Source organism: Phoca vitulina, unplaced genomic scaffold (genome assembly GCF_004348235.1).
Source record: "Phoca vitulina isolate PV1807 unplaced genomic scaffold, GSC_HSeal_1.0 scaffold18, whole genome shotgun sequence".
Taxonomy (NCBI): Eukaryota; Metazoa; Chordata; class Mammalia; order Carnivora; family Phocidae; genus Phoca; species Phoca vitulina.
The window spans coordinates 3,485,893-3,507,118 of NW_022589721.1; the positions used below are offsets into that span (position 1 = coordinate 3,485,893).

The 21,226-nt window shown below is 35.6% G+C and overlaps 1 protein-coding gene across 3 annotated transcripts in view; it reads left to right on the forward strand.

Moving 5' to 3' along the window:
• The window catches only part of ZFPM2 (zinc finger protein, FOG family member 2), a 450,174-nt gene that overhangs the window by 78,175 nt on the left and 350,773 nt on the right, over window positions 1-21,226 (forward strand). For 2 of the 3 annotated variants that reach the window (XM_032415653.1, XM_032415654.1), the window contains exon 2: window positions 17,845-18,003. The exons of the other annotated variant lie outside the window; for it this stretch is intronic. In XM_032415653.1, coding sequence (XP_032271544.1) covers window positions 17,845-18,003 — 159 coding nt within the window. The remainder of the gene's footprint in view (window positions 1-17,844; window positions 18,004-21,226) is intronic. 3 annotated transcript variants of the gene reach the window in all.

Below are 21,226 nucleotides of genomic sequence, written 5' to 3' on the forward strand. Positions count from 1 at the left end.
AAAATGTTTTATTATCTTTTTCTCTTCAAACTTTATTTACTTGTGTTTACCATTTTCTCTAATACATTTCCAAAGGCTTCTAATTTTTTAAGTAAGTATCAGCTTTTATTCAAATTGCCCTTCCTTCTCATAAAGAGTCTCTGGGTCTGTCTGCTCAGAGACATTTTGATGCTTTAAGATGATTTTGTGTATTCCTACTATGACCTTCCATAGGATTCCATTATTTGCCTTCAGGGTGTGGAGTACTTACTGGCCATTTTGCTGCCTTTCCTAGGTATGTTGAAGTCAGAACACTGGTAGGAGAGGAAGCTAGTATTTGAATACAAAACTACCAAAACCATATCACTAATGCTTTTAAAAAAAGTTGTTTTTGAGAAAAATTCTAAGTTATTTTATGTATCACTCCTAATTGCACTGTTTTATAATAAAATTTATGTTTAGAAACTATTTGAATACCCAATATTTGGTCAGTGTTTATAAATATTTTATGAGTTCTTATAAAAACTTATTCTTTGTTTATAGGAAACAGAATGGGAGCTAACATCTAAATTTGTTGATGTAGGTTCTATTTTGTTAATTATATTGTTCAAATTCTCTATTATTTTTTGATTCCTCAATGTATGATATTATGATGATTTGTTAATATTTGTCACTCAATGGTATTATTGATTTTTATCCGTCTCATAATTTTAATTTTTTTTATTTTTATTTTTATTTATTTATTTTTTTTAAAGATTTTATTTATTCATTTGACAGAGATAGACACAGTGAGAGAGGGAACACAAGCAGGGGGAGTGGGAGAGGGAGAAGCAGGCCTCCCGCAGAGTGAGGAGCCCGATGCAGGGCTCGATTCCAGGACTCCGGGATCATGATCTGAGCCGAAGGCAGACGCTTAACGACTGAGCCACCCAGGCGCCCCTCATAATTTTAATTTGCTAATTCCTTAAATCTTGTGTGATGCCAATATTTTCAGCATTCCTATTTTTCCTTTATGTTGACTGCTAAATTTTTGCCTGTGCTCTCATGTGGAAACATCTTTAACATTCTAGTATATGTGCTGCTGAAGCGAGCACCATCTTTAACATTCTTATATGTTTAATGAAAAACGTTAATATGCTTTTGTTTTTTATTCCAATCTTAAACTTGTTCCGTTATCTTTCCTGTTTAGGTATTGCATTCTGTTTTTGTGTTCCTAATGATTATATTCTAACTTTGTCCTTTTTGAAATGTTGTTACTGCTTGGTTTTAATATCTTTAGACATATGGAAGGTAGAAGTTCCACTAAATATTATCTTTTTTTTTTTTTTAAGATTTTATTTATTTATTTGACAGAGAGAGACACAGCGAAGAGAGGGAACACAAGCAGGGGGAGTGGGAGAGGGAGAAGCAGGCTTCCCGCGGAGCAGGGAACCTGATGCGGGTCTTGATCCCAGGACCCTGGGATCATGACCCAAGCCGAAAGCAGACACTTAACGACTGAGCCACCCAGGTGCCCCTATTTTTTTTTTTTAAGATATTATTTATTTATTTGACAGAGAGAGAGGGAGATAACCAGAGCAGGAACACAAGCAGGGGGAGTGGGAGAGGGAGAAGCAGGCTTCCAACAGAGCAGGGAGCCCGATGCGGGGCTCGATCCCAGGAACCTTGGATCATGACCTGAGCCAAAGGCAGACGCTTAACGACTGAGCCACCCAGGCGCCCCTCCACTAAATATTATCTTAAAGAATTACACAGTCTGTTTGGCAAAATTTATTTTTATCTAATTATCAAAACCCAAATAATTCAATCCCCTTTTAGAGAGGAATAAAAATTGGGTGTTTTGACTTTTTTCACCCCAGTTCCCTGTTTCCTGTTAATCTAATTTATGTTTGCTAATCTTGTGAAAATTTAATTCCTCTTTTAATATGTATTGTATAATATTCTACATTATTAGCATAGTTCAAACAAGCATTTAGACTGATTAGAATCAACTTCTTTTATTTGTAATTTGACATCTTAAAGAAGAAACCTTTTCTCTTTAGTGAGTTTTAGTGTTTCCTGCAAATTATTTTTAAGCACAGTCTTGCCATTCTTAATGGTTAATAATTCATTTCCCTGAAGTTGGGAGAACATCTTGTAATAAAGTCTACAGATACGATAGCTTATGATGTTGTTTCTGAGGCTCGGCAGACCTGAAACTATTTTGGTCAACCTCACATATAAATTTCAGAGTCAATTGAATATATTGTTCCTTCACAGCTTTTCTCTGTGAGGTAATACTAGCTTTCCCTTCTGCTTTTTGCCATTCATTTAATTCTTTTCAGGTGATCTACATTGGTAGCTTTGAGAACAGAAAGATAGATTTGGGGATAAAAAAGATGATTCTTCCTTTAGTCTCGCTCTTTGAAAAATATAACAAAGATGTACTTGATATTGATTTTGGGTATTAATTGCATATTATGAGGGCTTTCTTCAGGTCTTGAAATTCTTAATACGTGGAAATTCTGAATATTATACATAACGTCACTTCATTGTTTCCTAAGTTTACTTAAATTTAGATCATCTATTATTAGTGGGTTGCAGCTTTGTAACCAGTCTTCCTTCCCACTTCTCTTTTTAATCAGCTTTTATCTTTCTTTGCATTCTCATGTGGTTTCTCATCGTTTATCATCAGCATCACTAATTCAATTTTTCTGGACCATCAGGTGTGCTATGTATTGCTTACCATTACACTTTTTATTTTGATTATTGAGATTTTATTTTAACAGTCTTTTCTTATTATGTATTTAGCTTATTTGAAAGAATGTCCTTAAAATCTTAACTGAAAACATGAAGTGTATTTAAAAAATATTAAATTTTTTTTGAAGATATTTTTTGTTATTTATTTGACAGAGAGAGACACAGCGAGAGAGGGAACACAAGCAGGGGGAGTGGGAGAGGGAGAAGCAGGCTTCCTGCCGAGCAGGGAGCCCGATGCGGGGCTCCATCCCAGGACCCCGGGACTATGACCCAAGCCGAAGGCAGACGCTTAATGACTGAGCTAAAAAATATTAAATTTTATAAAGTAAATATGTTTCTGGGAAGACAGGGAAGGCTTTCCTTTCTTAGTTATTGACATATTGTTTGTCTTATGTCCCAAATTTCTTTCCCTTCTCGAACCCCTCACTCTTAGGGCCCTTAATTTATATTCTTTGACATGATGAAGTAACAGAGACATCTAGGCTGTAAAGCAGAAGATCAGTGCACCCTAGGATTTTTGTCCTCTTCCTCTGCTTTGTCCTGATTGTTGGTTCTTTCTCCCTTTCAGAGGTGAAGATGGCAAAGCCAGGATGATATAGAGTGGAGTGTCTTCCATGGTTCCTGGCTAGGGGCAGGTAGATAACTTAGCTCATGATATTTTTTCCTTATCAGCAAGAGTTCCTGGTAGATTTGTGATCTTGCTGGCATTGCAAAGGGACCAAAATTGCAATCCCTGTGGAAGGCTAGTCATTCTAAGGGACTTTTGTGGTTATTGATAAAATGCAGATTTGACCATTGGTCCTAGGTTCTTATTACAAATAATAGAATATGAAACAGCTCAGAGAAGAGATCTAAATGATTTAGGAAGCTGAAGGATAAGCAGGGTTTTTTCCCCCCCACAATCAAGAAATGTTCTTTCTTGTTCTTTGTGCATTATTGTTGCTTCAGCCAATTTCATAGGGGTTTTAAAGGAGTAGCTTTGTGTCCTTATTCATTCAAACATATTCTTAGAAATGAACTTCTATAGTGTAGAAAATAGATTTTATTATCTAACTTATTTTAGAAAGTTTTTTTTTTTATCCCAACAGATTGATTCCTTTTTCCTGCTTTGTTCTAAATTTATTTAAGCTTTAATGGTTGAGTTAATGATCTGTCACATTCTTTTATTTTTTTTTAATGTCTCCTTCCTAGATGATCCTAGATACACAAGATGTTGCTCTATCTTATATATAGTAACAAGAGAGGTTGCTTTAAAAATTTGTAACGCAACACAGTATGAATCTGAATTATTCCTTTCTTATATTTTATATTTTCCTTGCTGATTTGTATAGTTCTTAAGTACTTTTACCAAATTAGGGCAACTTGACTTGCTTTGAGTTGTGTTAAATACAGTCAGACTATCTCTAACTTCCTCACTGAAGGAACTTCTCTCACAATTTTGCAACCCTGCCAGACATGCATACACATACACTTTGCACTTTATTCCCCACTTCGCATATTGCTTCTTTCAAAGAGCTTGTGAAATTTCCAGTAGTTGTGTATGAAATCCTGGCAGATTTCGTGAGAACATTTTAGATCCTCAACTTATCAACAGTTCATAAAAAGATCAGATCTACCTGTGCTCGCCCCAGTCCCTCACTAGCTCTTCATAGGAGGCCACGTATTGTAAAAAACAACAACAACAACTACAACAAACAAAGAAAGAGGTAACGATTTCCACAGTCTAATTTAGAACTGCCTCGCTTGTGTTGGAGCTTAATTTCCAAAGAGCACGGGAAGCATAATGGAATGGAATTCCCCCACAACTTCTCCGTTAGCCAAATCTCCATATGGTACTTGAATAATTTTCAAGTGCGATGGATAAAATATCTGGCCAAACTGATATTGTATATCTCTTTGGACATGGAAAGGAGGCCTCAGAAAATGATGGTACAGAATTAATGAGTGGAGCTTTCTCTCAGTGCCTACAACATAGCCCCCAGTACAGGATAAGGTGTTCTTGAGCAAAGCAGAACTAAATATAGAGGAACAAAATGACGTCATGGATTTACTGATGACAGATAATGGTCCCCTCTTATCTTGCCCTGCATACATTGTAGGAATGTCGTAACTCAGGTCTGCTTCACTTTCCTATTTCCACTGGTTTGGAACATACGAGTTGTGTCCCAACATGTGGCCCCTATTAGAATAGCTTGGGGAGCAGGATGAAAGTGCTGATTCCTGGGTCCTGTCCTCAAGCTGCTAAATTTTGGGGAGTGAGGCTTAAAATCTGTATTTTAATCAGAACTCTAGAGTGAATCTAATTCACACTAGTGTTTGTGTCCATTACAATAGAGTCTAGAGGATAAGACTGGCGACAGAGAGGAGGGTGGTAGAACCAATCATAGGCACCAGCATTTTCCACCAGGAATGCAGAGGGAATCAGAGTTTGTTTTCACACACCTTTTCCATACTCCTTGGGTACTTGAGCCAAATGTTAGCCTGACTCGAAGGTAGAATCCTGGAATGGGGAAGATGGCATGGTGTGGGGTGGTGCTGGATGACAGTTACTTCCTTTCTTTGGCTGTCAAAAAGCATAGGGAAATAACAGCTCGAGGGGAATCAGACTGAGTGCTATAGTTAACAGTCAATGGTAATGCCATCCATTCATTTAATTTCTTGCATTTGCTGGTAGGATTTACTTGTTTATATTTTTCTAAGCCCAGAGTAAAATATTTTAGGGATATAAAAGCATGGGGTAGGGGGCTGATAGAATTATTTTTCTAAACAATGATAGAAAGTAATATCTGCACTGGGATTATTAACTATACAAAAAATCATCCAAATATTTTGCTTCATGCTATTTACACTATACTGGTTCTAAGTAGTAATTGCCCAATAGAAAAACAAAATAACAACCAAGAACAATAACAAAAAGAAACCAAAAGCAAATTAAATAAAAAAACAACACATCCATGTTTAAGGCAAACCTTTATTTGAAAACGGGAAAACATTTCTTTCTAGTTGATGCAAGTTAGATGTATTTGTGTGGTTATGAGAAATTTCCAGTAGTTGTGTATGAAATCAGAGTGCGTTTTCCCTGTACTTGCTGCCAATGCAGTGAATATTAGGTAAGTCCTGATGAGCCTGCTATCATAAAATTTTCTATTTGGAGGGAAGGGATGTGCATTTTTTTGGTTGAAGTGAGAGGGTGTTCAGGGTTGGGGACCTTTCTAGGTCTTCATTAAGTATAGCTATATAATCAATACTGAAACAAAAACTTTATAACTTACCACCTTCAAAAGTTAGGAAGTGCATTTTTACTCTTGCAATTTAAAGGAAGACATGAAATTCCATTTAGCTAGAAAAGAAGCCACCGTGCCCGGTTTTCTTCCCACATATGATGCCATCCGGACGCTTTGGCTGGAAGCGCGTGGGAATGTGTCTCCCGGAGGCTGGCGAAGGGTTTACGACGCAGGTACCAGAGTACTGTGAGCCACCAGAGGAGCGTTCATTTATGTGTGCTCTCTACCTCTTGGCTTACCCTATAACTTCTGCCGGCAAAGGTGCTTGCTTTTATTCTATTGTAGGCTTTGTTGCCAAAGGCAGAGGATATTTTCTTTTTAAGAGAGCCCTTAGATGCTTCCTCCAGGTTGTGACGCTGGGGCAGTGTGGATAGGCTGGCTTTGTTAATACCCGCACCCTACCTGCTCTCCTAATTCTCCAGAGAGTAAGTGTTCTTCCTAAAAATACAGCTGTGTTGAGTGCCTCTGTATCTTTTGACACTCTTTTAATGCGCTAGTATAAAGTAAAAGTCTTTTTGAAGATATATTTTATGGGGAAGTGCTTTCTGGGGCCTCCTGAGATGTTCACAAGTACCGAATCAAGGTACCTTTATGGTGGTTTAATGACAACATAGAACACTTGTTATAAAGGGCCCTTTTGATATGTATCCCAGGGCATGTCACAATTAGAGTGAAGTGAACTTGCTGATTTTGTTTGTACCTCCGCTCACAAAGCCCCCTTCGTCGGGCTAGGCTTCGGCAGCTACAGATGTGTTTTTCTTTGTCCCCCAAAGATGAAAGAGATCTGCCAGAATGGAAATTTGGAAAATTACATAACCACCTGCGAAATTAGGCAAATTCTTATAAAGTTGGTATTCCAGCCGATACACAGGAGCCACAACAATGCTTTGTTTTGTGTGAGGAATTTTTTTTCTGGCTGTGCAAATAACCCGTGTGCAGGACCGTACAGGCTTAGAGAGAATATTCATCATTATTTACTGTGTCAAACCCAAATGGAGGGCCAAATTGGCAGCATTCCAGGAGCAGGAGGCCACACCTATTTGTGAAAAATGGAACAGATTTCTGGAGCTGCCCTCACCTTGACTCTTTGGTTCAAGGTGGTGGTGCTAGGACATGCAGTAGTGGGAGCCGCGTATGTAGGTTAGCCGCGAGGGCTGGCCGCGATGTTGCTCCGTAAAATCCCACAGATCAGGCTTGGGTAATGTACTGTCCTGATTATAATAAGGGGTTGGAGCAAGGAATGATGAGCAGGGGAATGTGTGTGACCTGGCTGGGACCGCTCGCTTCACACTGATTGCCACTGATTGATTGGCCAGTTCTGTCTGGGCAGAGTGCCCTTCCTCTTATCTCTCGAAATGCTAGGTCCTCAAAAGAGGAGGTTGAGGAGAACACTGTGCTATTTGAGGCTCTTGGTCTTGAAGACACTCAGACAGCCAGACCTTAATTTTTAAAAAAATTGAGATGCTGTCCCATTTACAGAAAGGCTTTCTTTCAATACCATAGCCAGACATGTGGGAAGGGCTCATTAGTAAAACCACTCCCTGGTCAGTCGTTTGCATTATGCAGGACTCCTGGAAGGGTACAGAGAGGCAACATTTGGGATCAGCCGAAGTGGTTGCACTATTGCATGCCAGCCCAGAGTCTCTGAAGCGAGGTGATCTGAGCATTTTCTGGACTCTCTAGCATTATTTTGGAGAACAATTAACCAGAACCAAATAAGTAAACCTAACCTGCCACTTATCAGGAGTGACTATACGGAGTTACCCAGGTGAGAAGTAGTTCAATTACAGACCACCAGCTGCGGTATACAAGGTGTCTGTCCACATTTGAGGCGGGAAGCCTGTATTAAACGAAAGATGTCATACTGTTTCTATTAAATGACAGTAATAAATATAATTGCTACTGTTGCAAAGTAACTTCTGTGTAGCGTTTCTGTTCCTGCGTAGTTGATCTCCACGTGGACATGCATCAGAATCACCTGCAGGCTTTGTCAAACACAAGTAGGTTAACCCCCCCTCCCCCCGCCAGAGTTTCTGAAATCAGATCTGAGGTCGAGTCTGATAATTAATTTTGAATTTCTAACAAGTTCTCAGATGCTGCTAATGCTGCTGGTCTAGGAATGACACTTGGAGAACCACTGTTTGCTGACAGACTAATTGTAATCAGCCAATGAAGTCAGGCATCATTTCAAAAGCACTTATTTTGTAATTTTTTTCCAGAAGGTTGAATCAACAGTTAATTGTACAAATAAAGAATCATTTTAATAAAGCAGAGTAAGAATGGTGTTATGAAAATGAAGGATTAACAAAAGGGAAATTGATCTATTTGATGAGATGGAAGTTAGATTCAAACTTTATTAGTTAAGAAGAAAAAAAAAGTTTATATATACAATGACCCAAACATGATGCAAATATTTTTGTGGATTTTTCTCTTCTAAGTAAATTTTTCCTGCAAAGCTTTGCAGTGAATTGATATTTTTCCTTCATTTCCTGCATGTAGCCGTACCTACTGGATGTTTTCATATGAGACAAATATGTTGCATATGAGACAAAGAAATGCATACTGATTTTTTTAAGGACCATGCTTGCTTCGTCTTTGCCTTATGAAATTGTGTAAGAAGGTTAGTCATCAGAGCGCTTTGTTTAGCATCCACCGGCTACTGTTTGTTGCTGTCTTTTTGAAGTTCAACATACACATTATCTTTGATTCGCTTTAGGAAGAGAGATATATATCCATTCTAGAGTCAAGAGACTACAAGTACTTTTTCCCTATTCTTTTTTTTTTTTTTTAAGATTTTATTTAATTATTTGAGAGAGAATGAGAGAGAGAGAGCACATGAGAGGGGGGAGGGTCAGAGGGAGAAGCAGGCTCCTCGCCGAGCAGGGAGCCCGACGCGGGACTCGATCCAGGGACTCCAGGATCATGACCTGAGCCGAAGGCAGTCGCTTAACCAACTGAGCCACCCAGGTGCCCTTCCCTGTTCTTTTATATCTCTACTTAAATAAGACGATTTTTTAAAAATCACATCTTTTTTGCTTGTACTAATTTAACTTTGTTACGTTAACTATGTAGGATATTTTCAACTAGTTTTGTAGAATTTACTTTGCTAGATAAGACTACTGACTATAGTTTGATGGTGCTTTGACATCTCTAAAGAAAGTGTATGATGATGTAGTCCCAATAGTTTATTTTTGCTTTTGTTTCCCTTGCCTCAGCAGACATATCTAGGAAAATGTTACCGTGGCCAATGTCAGAGAAATTACTGCCTGTGTTCTCCTCTAGGATTTTTATGGTTTCAGGTCTGATATTTAGGCCTTTAATCCATCTTGAGCTTATGTTTGTGTATGGTGTTAGAAAGTGGTCCAGTTTCATTCTTCTGCATGTAGCTGTCCAGTTTTCCCAGCACTATTAATTAAAGAGACTCTCTTTTCCTCACTGGATCTTCTTGCCTTCTTTGTCAGAGATTAATTAACCATATAAGCATGGGTTTATTTTGGGGCTATTTTGTTCCATTGATCTGTTTTTTGTACCAGTACCACACAGCTCTGTAGTTAGTATATCATGAAATCTGAAATTGGGATATAGGCTTCCAGTTGTGGAATGGATAAGCCACAAGAATAAAAGGTGTAGAATAGGGAACAATAGTGTCGTGGGGTGACAGATGTAGGTGCACTTTTGGGGACTATAGTATAACGTACAGAGAAGTTGAATCACGATGTTGCACACCTGAAACTAGTGTAACATTGTGTGTCGAATAAAAAAAATTAAAGAAATAAAGAAAATGTATATTTTTTCTTGTATAAGTCTATAATGTAAGTTTTGATTAATTTACTTAATAAATACTTATCAGCCACATATCATGTATAAGAGGTTCTGTGGATAGGTTCAGATCCTTTTCTTTCTTACTCCTAGTGCTTTTAAAAATCCAATGTACTATCCACATATCCTGGGTAACATGTGATGTTTCTGTTGGGACAGCAGTATTCCCTTGGGGGAAAAATTCCCACTTGCCTGATCCCACATCCCCAGACCAGCTGGCGGGATGAAGGTGATTGGCGCCGACTTTGACTAACTAGGAAGGAACCGTGGATTTCACACTGTCAAGTGGAATAAACTTCCTCCAACAATGTAATTAGTAATAATTTAAAGCTCTGTGTCTAGATATTTTTTAAAAATGGCTCAGTATTCTCTCTCCTTGATTTGGTCTTCGATTTTATTACAAAAGGAATTATAATTTAACAGAGGAAATAAGAAAAATGTACTAATAACTAGAATTCAGAATATCCAAGAAGCCCTTCCTGCCCTCCCCATGTTAAAATGGAGCTCCATTTTTTAAAAATAAATTTCAGCCCTTGTGTGCATAAAGTTTGTCTCCTTAGCTAGATTATCCAGCCCCTTCTGCTGGGGCCATGCCTCTTGTACTCTGCTGTCATCCCAGTATCTAACACAGTGCCTGCCATGTTCTTCACCCTCAATAAATACTGGTTAAATGAATCAAGAAAGAATGAATAAATGAATACATGAAAGTCTCATAAAGAGAACAAAATAATGTATAAGCCTTTCATCTTTTGTGCTTATTACCAATTAGGGGCTTTTTATTATTGATATACATCACAAACATATAAAAATATATTGTGTTAGTAATGAATATACTCTCATATTTCTTTATGATAGACTTACCATCTTCAGTAAACTGAAAATAGCTTTATGGGGCTCTGGAGGGAGACCTGATTACAAAATATTTGAATTTCAATGCCGTCTCTGTCACTAACTTCCTGGGTCAATGCACAAGGCATTTACTAATGAACTGAATTTTTTCAATGCCTGAGTTACTTCCTGAGAGTAGTCATTAGAGACTCTAGTTCAAATTTGTCATATTTCCTCATCTGACTTTATTTTTCCTGTGATATCAGTCGTTAGGCTACTGTGTAAGATTAGTTTGCTGCTTGCTAGGTTTGTATATGTTCTAAGCAAAATTGCTCTTTTCTTGTTAACTTTATATTCAGTTAATGTGAAGGTTCCCAAAGCAAAGCATTTCAGGGCAGGGGGAATTAAAGAATTTAAACTGTTTTTAGATTTATACATAAGAAGTATTAATACTGCCATCTATAAAAATGGCCAAAGATCTTGCAGCAAAGAATATTACTCTATTTTTATAAAATCAAAGAGTTCGGTTTTTTCCCCCTAAAGAAACAATTTGAATAAAACTTGACCCCTTCCCTTCTTTTTACAATGGAATATGGTCAGATTGAACCCTCCATTAAAAATTCTCTAATATCTTTTTTTGCATTAACATTTCAAAACTCAATTTAAATATTCACAGATCTCATTTTTAATAAACTTAACAAAATTCAGGTAATTTCCTTCAACTTTTTAGATTGAAGGACAGCAGTTGGTGTAGATATAAAAAAGATGTACAGCTATGAGCAAAGCCCAAAATCAATTATATATAAGAAATAACATAACACATGGAAAGAAATTAATCAAAAAGAAGAATTTCTACTATATGATTCTCTGGTCTGCTACCTGCAGGCAACAAACGCAAATGAAAAAAATCAACATTCTTCTGGCAGATAAGAGAAAAATTAATAAAAATGTTTCCTTCCTTCTAGATCCCCTGATGCAACTATTGTTAAAAGTGAGTGACTGCTGCAGGAAGAACTTGCTCGTTTAAATACTATTTTTTTTTAGACTACAGCAATAAGCCTTTATTCTTGCTGTTAAGCTCAATTACATGAGTTAGTATGGATTTGCACTGTCCAAAGAGATCCCTCTTCCCTGCCCCTTCTCATTAAATGGCGCTGTGGGATATGCATGAGACAAATGTAATAGGAACCGAGGGAGAAGCATTTTGAGGTGTGCCTACAGGGTAATGATGATTCATAAGGAAGTCTGAGTGTAGTAGCTGAAAACTCTAAGAGAGGAACTACTGAGAGCCACAAAATCTGCCCCAGATCTAATTAGTAAAAAGATGTTAGTACTCTGAAGATAGAAATGTTCCTACTCCCTAACGAGATGGGAAGGGGCACACTTTTGTGGATTTCTGCTTTTTGATTTAGAGTTGAGTTGTTATTTCCCATTTCTGATTGAATAGGCAGGCCATATATGTACAGAATGTATGAAACCTAAAATCTTTCTTAAAATCATCTTATTAGGTGTAAAATTTTTCTTACATTTTGTATTTTATGAAAATCATTCCGAATTTAATGAAGAACTATGAGGCTAGAATACCAGAGCATTAGGCAATAAGACTTCCAATTTAAACATTAGTCCACCACCTCATTTCCATCACATATAGAAAATGTAACATGATTTTAGAATGGAAATTCTATTTTAACTCCTTTTACCTATCAACTAAAATATAGCATGCCTGTATAGAATTTTGACACATTTGTGTATTGCATATTAAATGTGAGCCAGGATTTGTCTATCCCTAGTTTATATTTTCATAATTTACCTTTTGAAAGGGAGCATCACATGATAAATGTGGCTCAATTATTATGTAATAATTAAAGCATGGTATATATTATTGCTCAAATTGTCCGATTTAGAGATCCCTCTGTTTTATATATATTAGAAGGTTTTGCATACCTTCTTATTTCTTTGTCTGAGTAGATCTTTTGCAAATGACTTTAAAGGAGCATGAAACAGGAGTTGGCAACTTGGGGACAAAATCATTTTCATTTTCATTAATTTATTAAGATTTTGAGAAATTTATTCCAATATTCCATTGGTATGCCTTCTTTGTTCTGTGCACAAACAAAATGATATAAAGTTTGTGATGGAAGTTTAATATTAATAACACTATCAGATATAAAAATGATCTGAAATGTCATACATTAAGAAACACCGAAATAAAAAGGTTTGGAAATATTTGTATGTTTTCGGGAGAAACTCACCTAGTAGAATTTCTGAGCACGCTATGATGGATTATTGTAATTATTGGGAATGATAATATTTTAATGTGACTTTCTTCCCACCTGTCAGTAGCAATCAAGGCTGCCCAGTATTCTGAAACAGTCTCATTTTGCTAGGTGGCTAGTCTTGTGCAGCCTCTAGAATGCTTAGAATATTAATGCATGGAGAGGAGATTGAATGCTTTCTATAGTTCCATTATGACAATGTGTTTTTCTTGTTTTAATCAGAAGGCATGCAAAACCAAACTGAAATGATTTCTAATAAATTAATGCCAGTGAGTGCTTAAGAGAAAGGACCTCTTTTGGGGGATAGCGCATCAAAACCATAGAATTTGGCATTTCTTTCTCCTCTTCATACTTGGCAATGTATTTTAATTTTTGCATAATTTAATTTCTTTCTTGGGTGCTTTATTCTGAAGTGCTTTGAATTTATATGAACGAAGACAATCTGACATTAAGGTGAGGGTTGGTCTAATTTATAGTAGACTGCCATGGTAGGAAGTTATTGATTGAGACAACGTATGTTGGAAGACACATATATTTGACTTAATATTTGGTCCTTACCATTTCTTGCGTGTCATCATAGTATTGCTTATTTTGATCTTCTTTCCTCTGAATTCATACATATGTATATATATATATATATATATATATTTTTTTTTTTTTTTTTTTCCCCTTCAAGTGTTCTTTGTCGCCTTCTAGCTCTCATTCCAGTGGCTATGGATAGGTTTCAGGGATTTCTTTAACCACCTGAAATTGTAGCAATATTTTTCTCATAAATTCATTTATCTGGGGAGTAAGTGCTTCTCAAACTGCTTCTTAACCATCCAGCTCTTTATCTTCATTTTGTTCAGTAATTACGCTACCAGGATATAAGGTGGGACTACTTAATTTTGAACATCCCATTTGCCTTTACCAAGTGCATATCATAGAAACAACCACCAAGTGAAAGATTCTCCCACAATTAGGTGCAGCTTTTGTAGTACAGCTCTTGGTACTGGCTAAATGAAAGGCTGTGCCATGCACTGGATGGCCATCTGTCTTGTCAGGTGTTGTGAATCTTCTTAGCTTCAGCTTTATCTTTAGAGGGCAAAGGTAGCTGTGGTCCATTCAAATGGTTCCCAAGTACCCAGTTATCTCCTCTTCTGAAAATGGAAGTATTACTTTGTGCCCACCAGAATCTCCCAGTAATCACTATTCTTCATCGAGTATAAAATGTGGAAAGATGCCTACTCATTCTGAGAGACGATTAACCGCCTTATGGGCCTGACATATAGCACCATTGTATTCATAGCTTTAGGATGTACAGCTAATTATTTGCATTTTAAAATGAGATAAATATTTATATTTATACACATTAAGACTATTAATTCTGGCACTGTGTTTAAATATCTATAAATCAGAGGCAGTTGAAGAGCTGTAATTCAGATTTCCTTACACTTGCCTGCCAAGTGGCCTCAATCAGAAGTAATTTTCTCCATGAGGGCACATGGAGCTCAGTCGTGAGCTTTTTCTGAGTAGATATTATTATTTGTGTCAAATTATGTGTGGTGATTTTTCTGAAGTGGACTTCTGTGCCCACTAATCCATACACACGAGGTTCCCTCATTCCCTCCTTCATTGGTGCTATTAATTGTACTTGTGCTTCAAGTGTCTCTTACCCCTTTAAAATGTTAGTTTATGGCCACCGATTATCTGTAAGGTTTTCCTGTTAAGGAAACATGCAATATAGAGAGTAGAGTGAGATCTGATCTTAAACCGTAAATACCACTATGCATTTTAAGAGAAACCTTTTTTTTTGCCAGAGCCTGATTTGATAGGGTGGTGAAAGGAATGGGTAGTAATTTCACATTTTAAAGTATAGCAAATTCTATAAATCTGACACTTGCTTTGGGAGAAATACAAGTTGGTCATTCAATCACCTGTGGCCTGTTCTAAATATTGGCAATGAGATCGCATGTATTTTGAACAGTGACCTCAAGAATTTTCCACCTTTCATTTGGGTTTTGTAGTTTGGCTTTGAAAATAATTGCTTCTTCTCAATTATATGCTTGAAATTGCAAATTGATAGCCAGCATATAAAATAAAAGAGCCCCTGGAATATAGAATGTTATATTATCAATTAAGATCTTATCATAATCTTTGATAAATAAAATATAAATATAAATATATAACTATAACATGGATGGCTTGGTTCGAGGTTTATTATGCACAGTTAGTGGTTTTGTTTCCTTTCAAATTTTCACATGAGCTTTTCCATTTAATTTTTATTAAAACTATTAAGTCTGAATTTGATATACCATAAGAGCCGATTTGTTGTCATTGACTATTTTAAATAATTGTTCAGTTACATACTATCTTGAATAAAAATCCTAAGAATGTTAGCATGTATGCTCCAAATTTAATTTTTTTAAAAAAGAAAGCATTTTTATTACTATTGATTTTATTCTTACAATATGCATGAATTATCTTTATAATATATAGGCTTTTATGATTGAAGAACATCCAGAGATGAAAAAAAAGGAAATTCACTAAAATATATGTGAATTATTTAAAATATTTATTTTACAACTGGTTATTTTTTGTTAGCAAAACTCAGAGTATATATTCCAGAAAAAGTATATATTGTCATTTCTGTTATAACTGATATTAAGGCAGTTTTTTTTGCAGAGTGATTTAGTATGGATATAAATTATGTAAATAATTAAATATTAGTAACCAACTATTTTAGTTTTGGTAAAATCTGCAAGAAGATCTTCCTGATTTTTCTGGGGAAGGGATCTAATATTTTGTAACATATATTCTCAGTAATCCTAGAAGAGCAACAAGAGGTTTCTCAATTTTTAAAGACATAAACTTTAAGCATCTATAAATAAGTAGGTTAATATGAATTAAGCATTTCAGGAGATATTTGTGTTTTATAGATTTATTTATGAACGAATGTGTCTGTAACTACCGAAGGATATTTTGCATAGTAGTATGGTATATTAATAAAAGATATTTAAAAATCTTGGGTTTTTGCATCAATTTTTTTCACTTATTAGAGTGTAACCTTATTCTGCTTAACTAACTTCCTGAGCTTTACTTTGCACATCTTCAAAATAAAAATAGTATTAATTCTCATACCTACTTTATTGGGTTATTTTAAAGATAACATAAGAAAGTGCTTTGAAATCTTACTTGAAACACAAATCAGACAGCTTCACAGGTCTTATTTTGACCAAAATTGTTATTATAATTAAGTTGTTTGAAAAAAATACAGAAACTATTCTATTATATTCTTCATTAGACTCGGAGTTAATAATTAGAATTATCAGATAAGTGTTCTAATGATTATATTATTTTACATTATTATATTTATGTATTCCATGCATACTTGCTATTGACATAATTGTTTTAAGAGTTAAAAAATTATACTTTTAAACTTGAAATAATAAGAGAGGAAAACTAATATGAGATCTGTGACTTTTGAATGTAAAAACATCATTTTTGTGTAAAATCCATGTTGGTTTTTTTTTTTTCCCTATCCGCCTTGAGTGTAAAAAAGCACATTACCAGAGTGTTTGGAATTAAGGCATTCTTTTTTCCTTAACATTTGTTATTTTGAGGAAAAAGAGAAATAACAAATTGTAAAAAGGACAAGGAAACTCTGTAAGAAGTTTTTTTGCTTGGATGTCCCTTAATTTAAATCCATGCAATTAATTTTGTCCATGAAAATGTGTTATATGAATTCTGCCCTTTTGGAAACTTGCTTTTGGGAAAACACCAGATACACTACTGTGCTGTATGTGCCTGTTCTAGTTTGCTCCCACATATATAAAAATTGTAACATGTGCACTATTTTAAATTATTTATAAGATTTCTTCTTTGGCCCTGAAAATTTCCTGGCACATTTCTAAGAAGGAAGAGGGAGACCACCAAAGCCTTTTAAGTAGTTAACCTGTGTGATGAGACTGTGGATCTGAGTGACAATTAGTACAAATTACCATAATTGTGGTCTTTGGATAAAATGCCACATTGCTTCTTTTAGGAACAAATGCAGGCTTCTGCTTAGTAAAATGAGTCGGATACTTTGCTTCTCTAGGGCGGTCAGAGATTCGCAACCAGCCATGTGGTATCCGCACGTAGTCCACTTTAGACCCATCTGAACAACTCCAGCCCTCCCTTTCCTTTCAGTGAAATAGGTCCATTAATGTAGTGCACCTCACTCTCATTCACTCTAAGGGAGTTGTATTTTTATTACTGAAAAAGTATCACATAAATACAAATTACATTTTTTCATTAGAAAACTACTTTTCGTTTCAGAAAAAATTCAATTAATTATGAATAGGGTTATGCTTTCATCAGGGAGAAAAATATGTAATTTTTCTTCAAGCCTCAAACACATATAATGAAATCTTTTCTTGGAATCCACTCTTAAGATGGATTTTTAAAAGTATAGACTTTATTAAAATCTCAGTTCAATTAAAATGCATTCAATTACTTTAAATCTTTATTAAAATCTCAGGTAAAATTGTACAACGATGTAAAAGAGACTTGTACTCTTTACCAGGTAGTTAATTCTAACAAATGAACATAAAGTGCACAGTTTTGCTCTTCGGGAGAGAATTAAAGAAAAAGAAAAAGAAGAAGAAGCAGAAGCAGCTTTGGGTTTGGAATTGGGGGTGGGGAAGGGTTGAAGATGGAGGTTGCTTTCTGTGTAGTAACTTCAGGCACTGGTTTCCTTCCACTTCTCATTATAGGTCATTGTTTCTTGTGACTATGAAGGTGGCATTATCTTGTGTGAGTCCCTTTGCTGATACTGCTTGGCCTATTTATAGAATACATTTTTTCTCACCACTTTAATCAAAAGACCCTATTAAAGGATTTTATTTCACTATCTTCTTTGGATGTTTTTGGTACAGTGTCCCTGATTCTTTTTCAAGGGCCTCTAGAAGATGCCATTGAAGAGGAAGAGGAAGAGTGTCCATCAGAGGAAACAGACATCGTCTCAAAAGGGGACTTTCCATTGGAGGAAAGCTTTTCTACAGAATTTGGGCCTGAAAATCTGAGCTGTGAAGAAGTGGAATACTTTTGTAACAAAGGTAATCATTAATGGCTAGACGCAATCTGTGAGTCCGTTTACTCAGGTGATTTTGTAAAGTTTAAAAAATGCACTGATAGAGTGCAATGAAAATGCGCCAAGTGCTGATAACGTAATTCAAGAGTCTGAAAGTACCTGCGGAATTTTTTAAACACAAAATGCTACTTTGAGGGTTAAAAGAAGTAATTCCACTTTAATAAGTCATTTTGAATATTTAAGAAAATATTTTCATGTTGATTGGCCAATTAATTCTAATATATTTTATGTTTATCCTGTATTCATTTATTCTTTTGCAAGTATTTATTGAATGTCACTTGTTTGCAAGGCACTGAGAATAAGCACTGAATAGGGCAGATAGTCCCAGCCCCAAAGTTCTGGCTCACTCCTTTTAAAAACTAAATGTTTGAGGGGCCCCTGCCTGGCTTAGTCGGCAGAACACGTGACTCTTGATCTCGGGTTTGTGAGTTTGAGCCCCATGGTGGGCTTAGAGTTTACTTAATAAAAAACAAATAAAAAACCCCCCCAAAAACTGAATGCTTTAGGTGTTTGACATTGACTTTCAAAACTGAAGATGGTACTTTTTAAGATATTGTCAAATAAGAAAACACACATTATTTTCCCATCCTAGATACTCTTTTAACACATTAACATTATTCTGGAAGAAATACCTGAGACAATGTATCTCAGTTTATTTCTACCCTTGACTTGGAGCCAGGTGGCCCTTGCCAGTAACTGTGTCTTCATTGGGCATGTGTACTCATTTGCTTGCTTTTTTCAAAAGTGTTTTTTAAGGTTTAAAATGATTTAAATGATTTAAAATGATTTAAAAAATTTTTTTCTTACTTAATTTCTTGGCTTTGCAAATGAGATGGGTCTTCTGTCGCCTCCTGCACCGACATAAGTTCGTTTCATAAGTGTTTGGGTCACTTCGTTGGTTTAGAACAGCTGCTTTTGCTGAGTTTACCATGACCGTGTCATAGAGGGCATGACTGTATGCCTATCTGTAGATGTGTGTGTTTGTGTTATGTACCATTTTTATTTGGACATCTGTATTTCCTAGGCAGAGAAATTATGTGAAACCAAGTTTTTTCATGTGTGTAAGTTTGTTGATCAGACTTGACAGTCTGAAATTAAGAATGATGATATAGGTTCCCCAAAAACCACCACTACACTTATTTCAGGGGCCACATATACATTTGATGTACATTGGTAAAATTCCAGTATGACTTTCTCCTGTTGCTGGTGTGTTAGACACAAAAGAGGTCAGCCACTTCTCATCCCTGTGGTCAGTAGACTCCGAAAAACTGTGGAAATGGAATGGCGGCACTAGCCCCTGGCTGCCCTGAAGTTGAGAAAACCTCCTTGACAGTTAACGCTTGAAGACCTCAAGATGACTTTGTAATTTGGCCCTTGTCTCCCACGTTGAGGCTTTCGGTTGAAAATGAGAATGGTATGGACTGAGTAGTCTTTCTTTGGTAGTGTTGACTTAGACTTCAGGCCAAATTAATGTTTTCTGTAGTTGTTCTGGGTGCTAGAACCATTTCTTGATTATAGTAGCCACAGCAATACATGTGAAAGCTAGCTGGAAATGAGGAGTGTTTAAATCTATATTTGAAGAGATTTCGTGGTCCCTCTTTGTCAGGAAATACATTTTTAAATGCATTGTAGAGAACCTGCCTTATGTTATAGGATTACAGTAAATAGAAGAACCAAGAGTTAGCATGTACCATGTATTCTTCTTGTTCTTGTAAAAAGAGTTAGTATGTGGACTCAGACATTTTTGTCAATTTAATTAATCCAGAGAAGCAGTAGTGATAGGTATTACTAGATTATATTCTGGGATGATCATTGATTAAGGGCTATGCTTAACAAAAGAATATAGAACTATAAGTTTTAAGCTAGTAGTATCTTAGAAAATATATATAATCAAATATATCATTAAAATACAAATTAATGTAAAATTATAAATAAATAATTAATGTATTACATGTTATAAAAATAACTTTCTAATGTTTAGTTTGAAATTAGAGAGTAATGATAGGTGGAAATAAGAATTTTCATTTTCACATAATATTTTGCAGGATGAATATGACTGGAACTATTGCAACTGCTGTTGTCTTATTTAATAGGAAAAGAATTTCATTATTTTACTCTCATAAAATGTGAGACCAGGAGATTTTCACTGAAGTCAGTAGGCCCTGGCAGAAAATAGAGCCAGCTCTTTGACAGATATTGCATCCCCTTGAGGTCATAGTGGGGATTCCATCCATTTTTCACTTAAGTTGATTAGCAGCAATCGGAAGAGAACATTTTCTCTCTGGAAAATTAGAAACTAATCTTTCTGTAGAAATTCACATATTGGTCTCAGTGACACACAATTATGTTTTCTTCACAGTTGCAGGGAAGAAGATAGGTTTAGAATTAAAAGAGTGTAAGTATTTAAATGGTTAATGATGCACCATCATGATGAAGGAGCATATAAGAACTGTTCTGAAGAAAAATATTTTCAGCTTGGGCTCACTGATGAAGCATGTTTTTTGCACATATTTTAATGTCATTTACAACAACATAAAAAGTGTGTGTGTGTGTGTGTGTGTGTGAAAATGAATTGGATTCTTCGGAAAATTTCTTCAGCTAAAGATCTAGCCATGATTAAGATCTAGCAAGGACATGGTTTCTTTAATGAGTTTCAGGGATAACACTTTTGAACATCAAATGCTTTCTTTTGTATTAAACAAAGGATAGTAGTTTAAAAACTCAGATCACAAAAACATGGTTAAAATACTTAAGTGTTCCAAACAAGGTATTCGGACCGTCAGTGGAAAATACTGAGGATACACATATAGTTACAGTGTATCTTCATTTGTATCTTAGCAACTGTGTTGTGTATAAAAGCAATCCCATGCCATTGTGACTTTCCTTTTTATTCAAAAAAAGTAAGGAAAAATGCTCTGCTTTTTGTACATCTATGAAGACATAGCTTTTCATAAGTAAAAGTTCCTACTTCCTTTTGAAATTGAGCTGCATTATACAGGATATTTTCAATATTTAAAATGATTCTGCTCTTATTGTTGTGGTGTTTTCCTCAGTTCTATATGGATATTGTCTATTTCCTTGTTGTCAAAGGGCAGGCCTTTTTACAAGTCTTGAAGCATTTATTAATATTATTGCTAGTCATTATAAGACATGTGATTAAATATGACCCAAATCACTCTCATAATGTA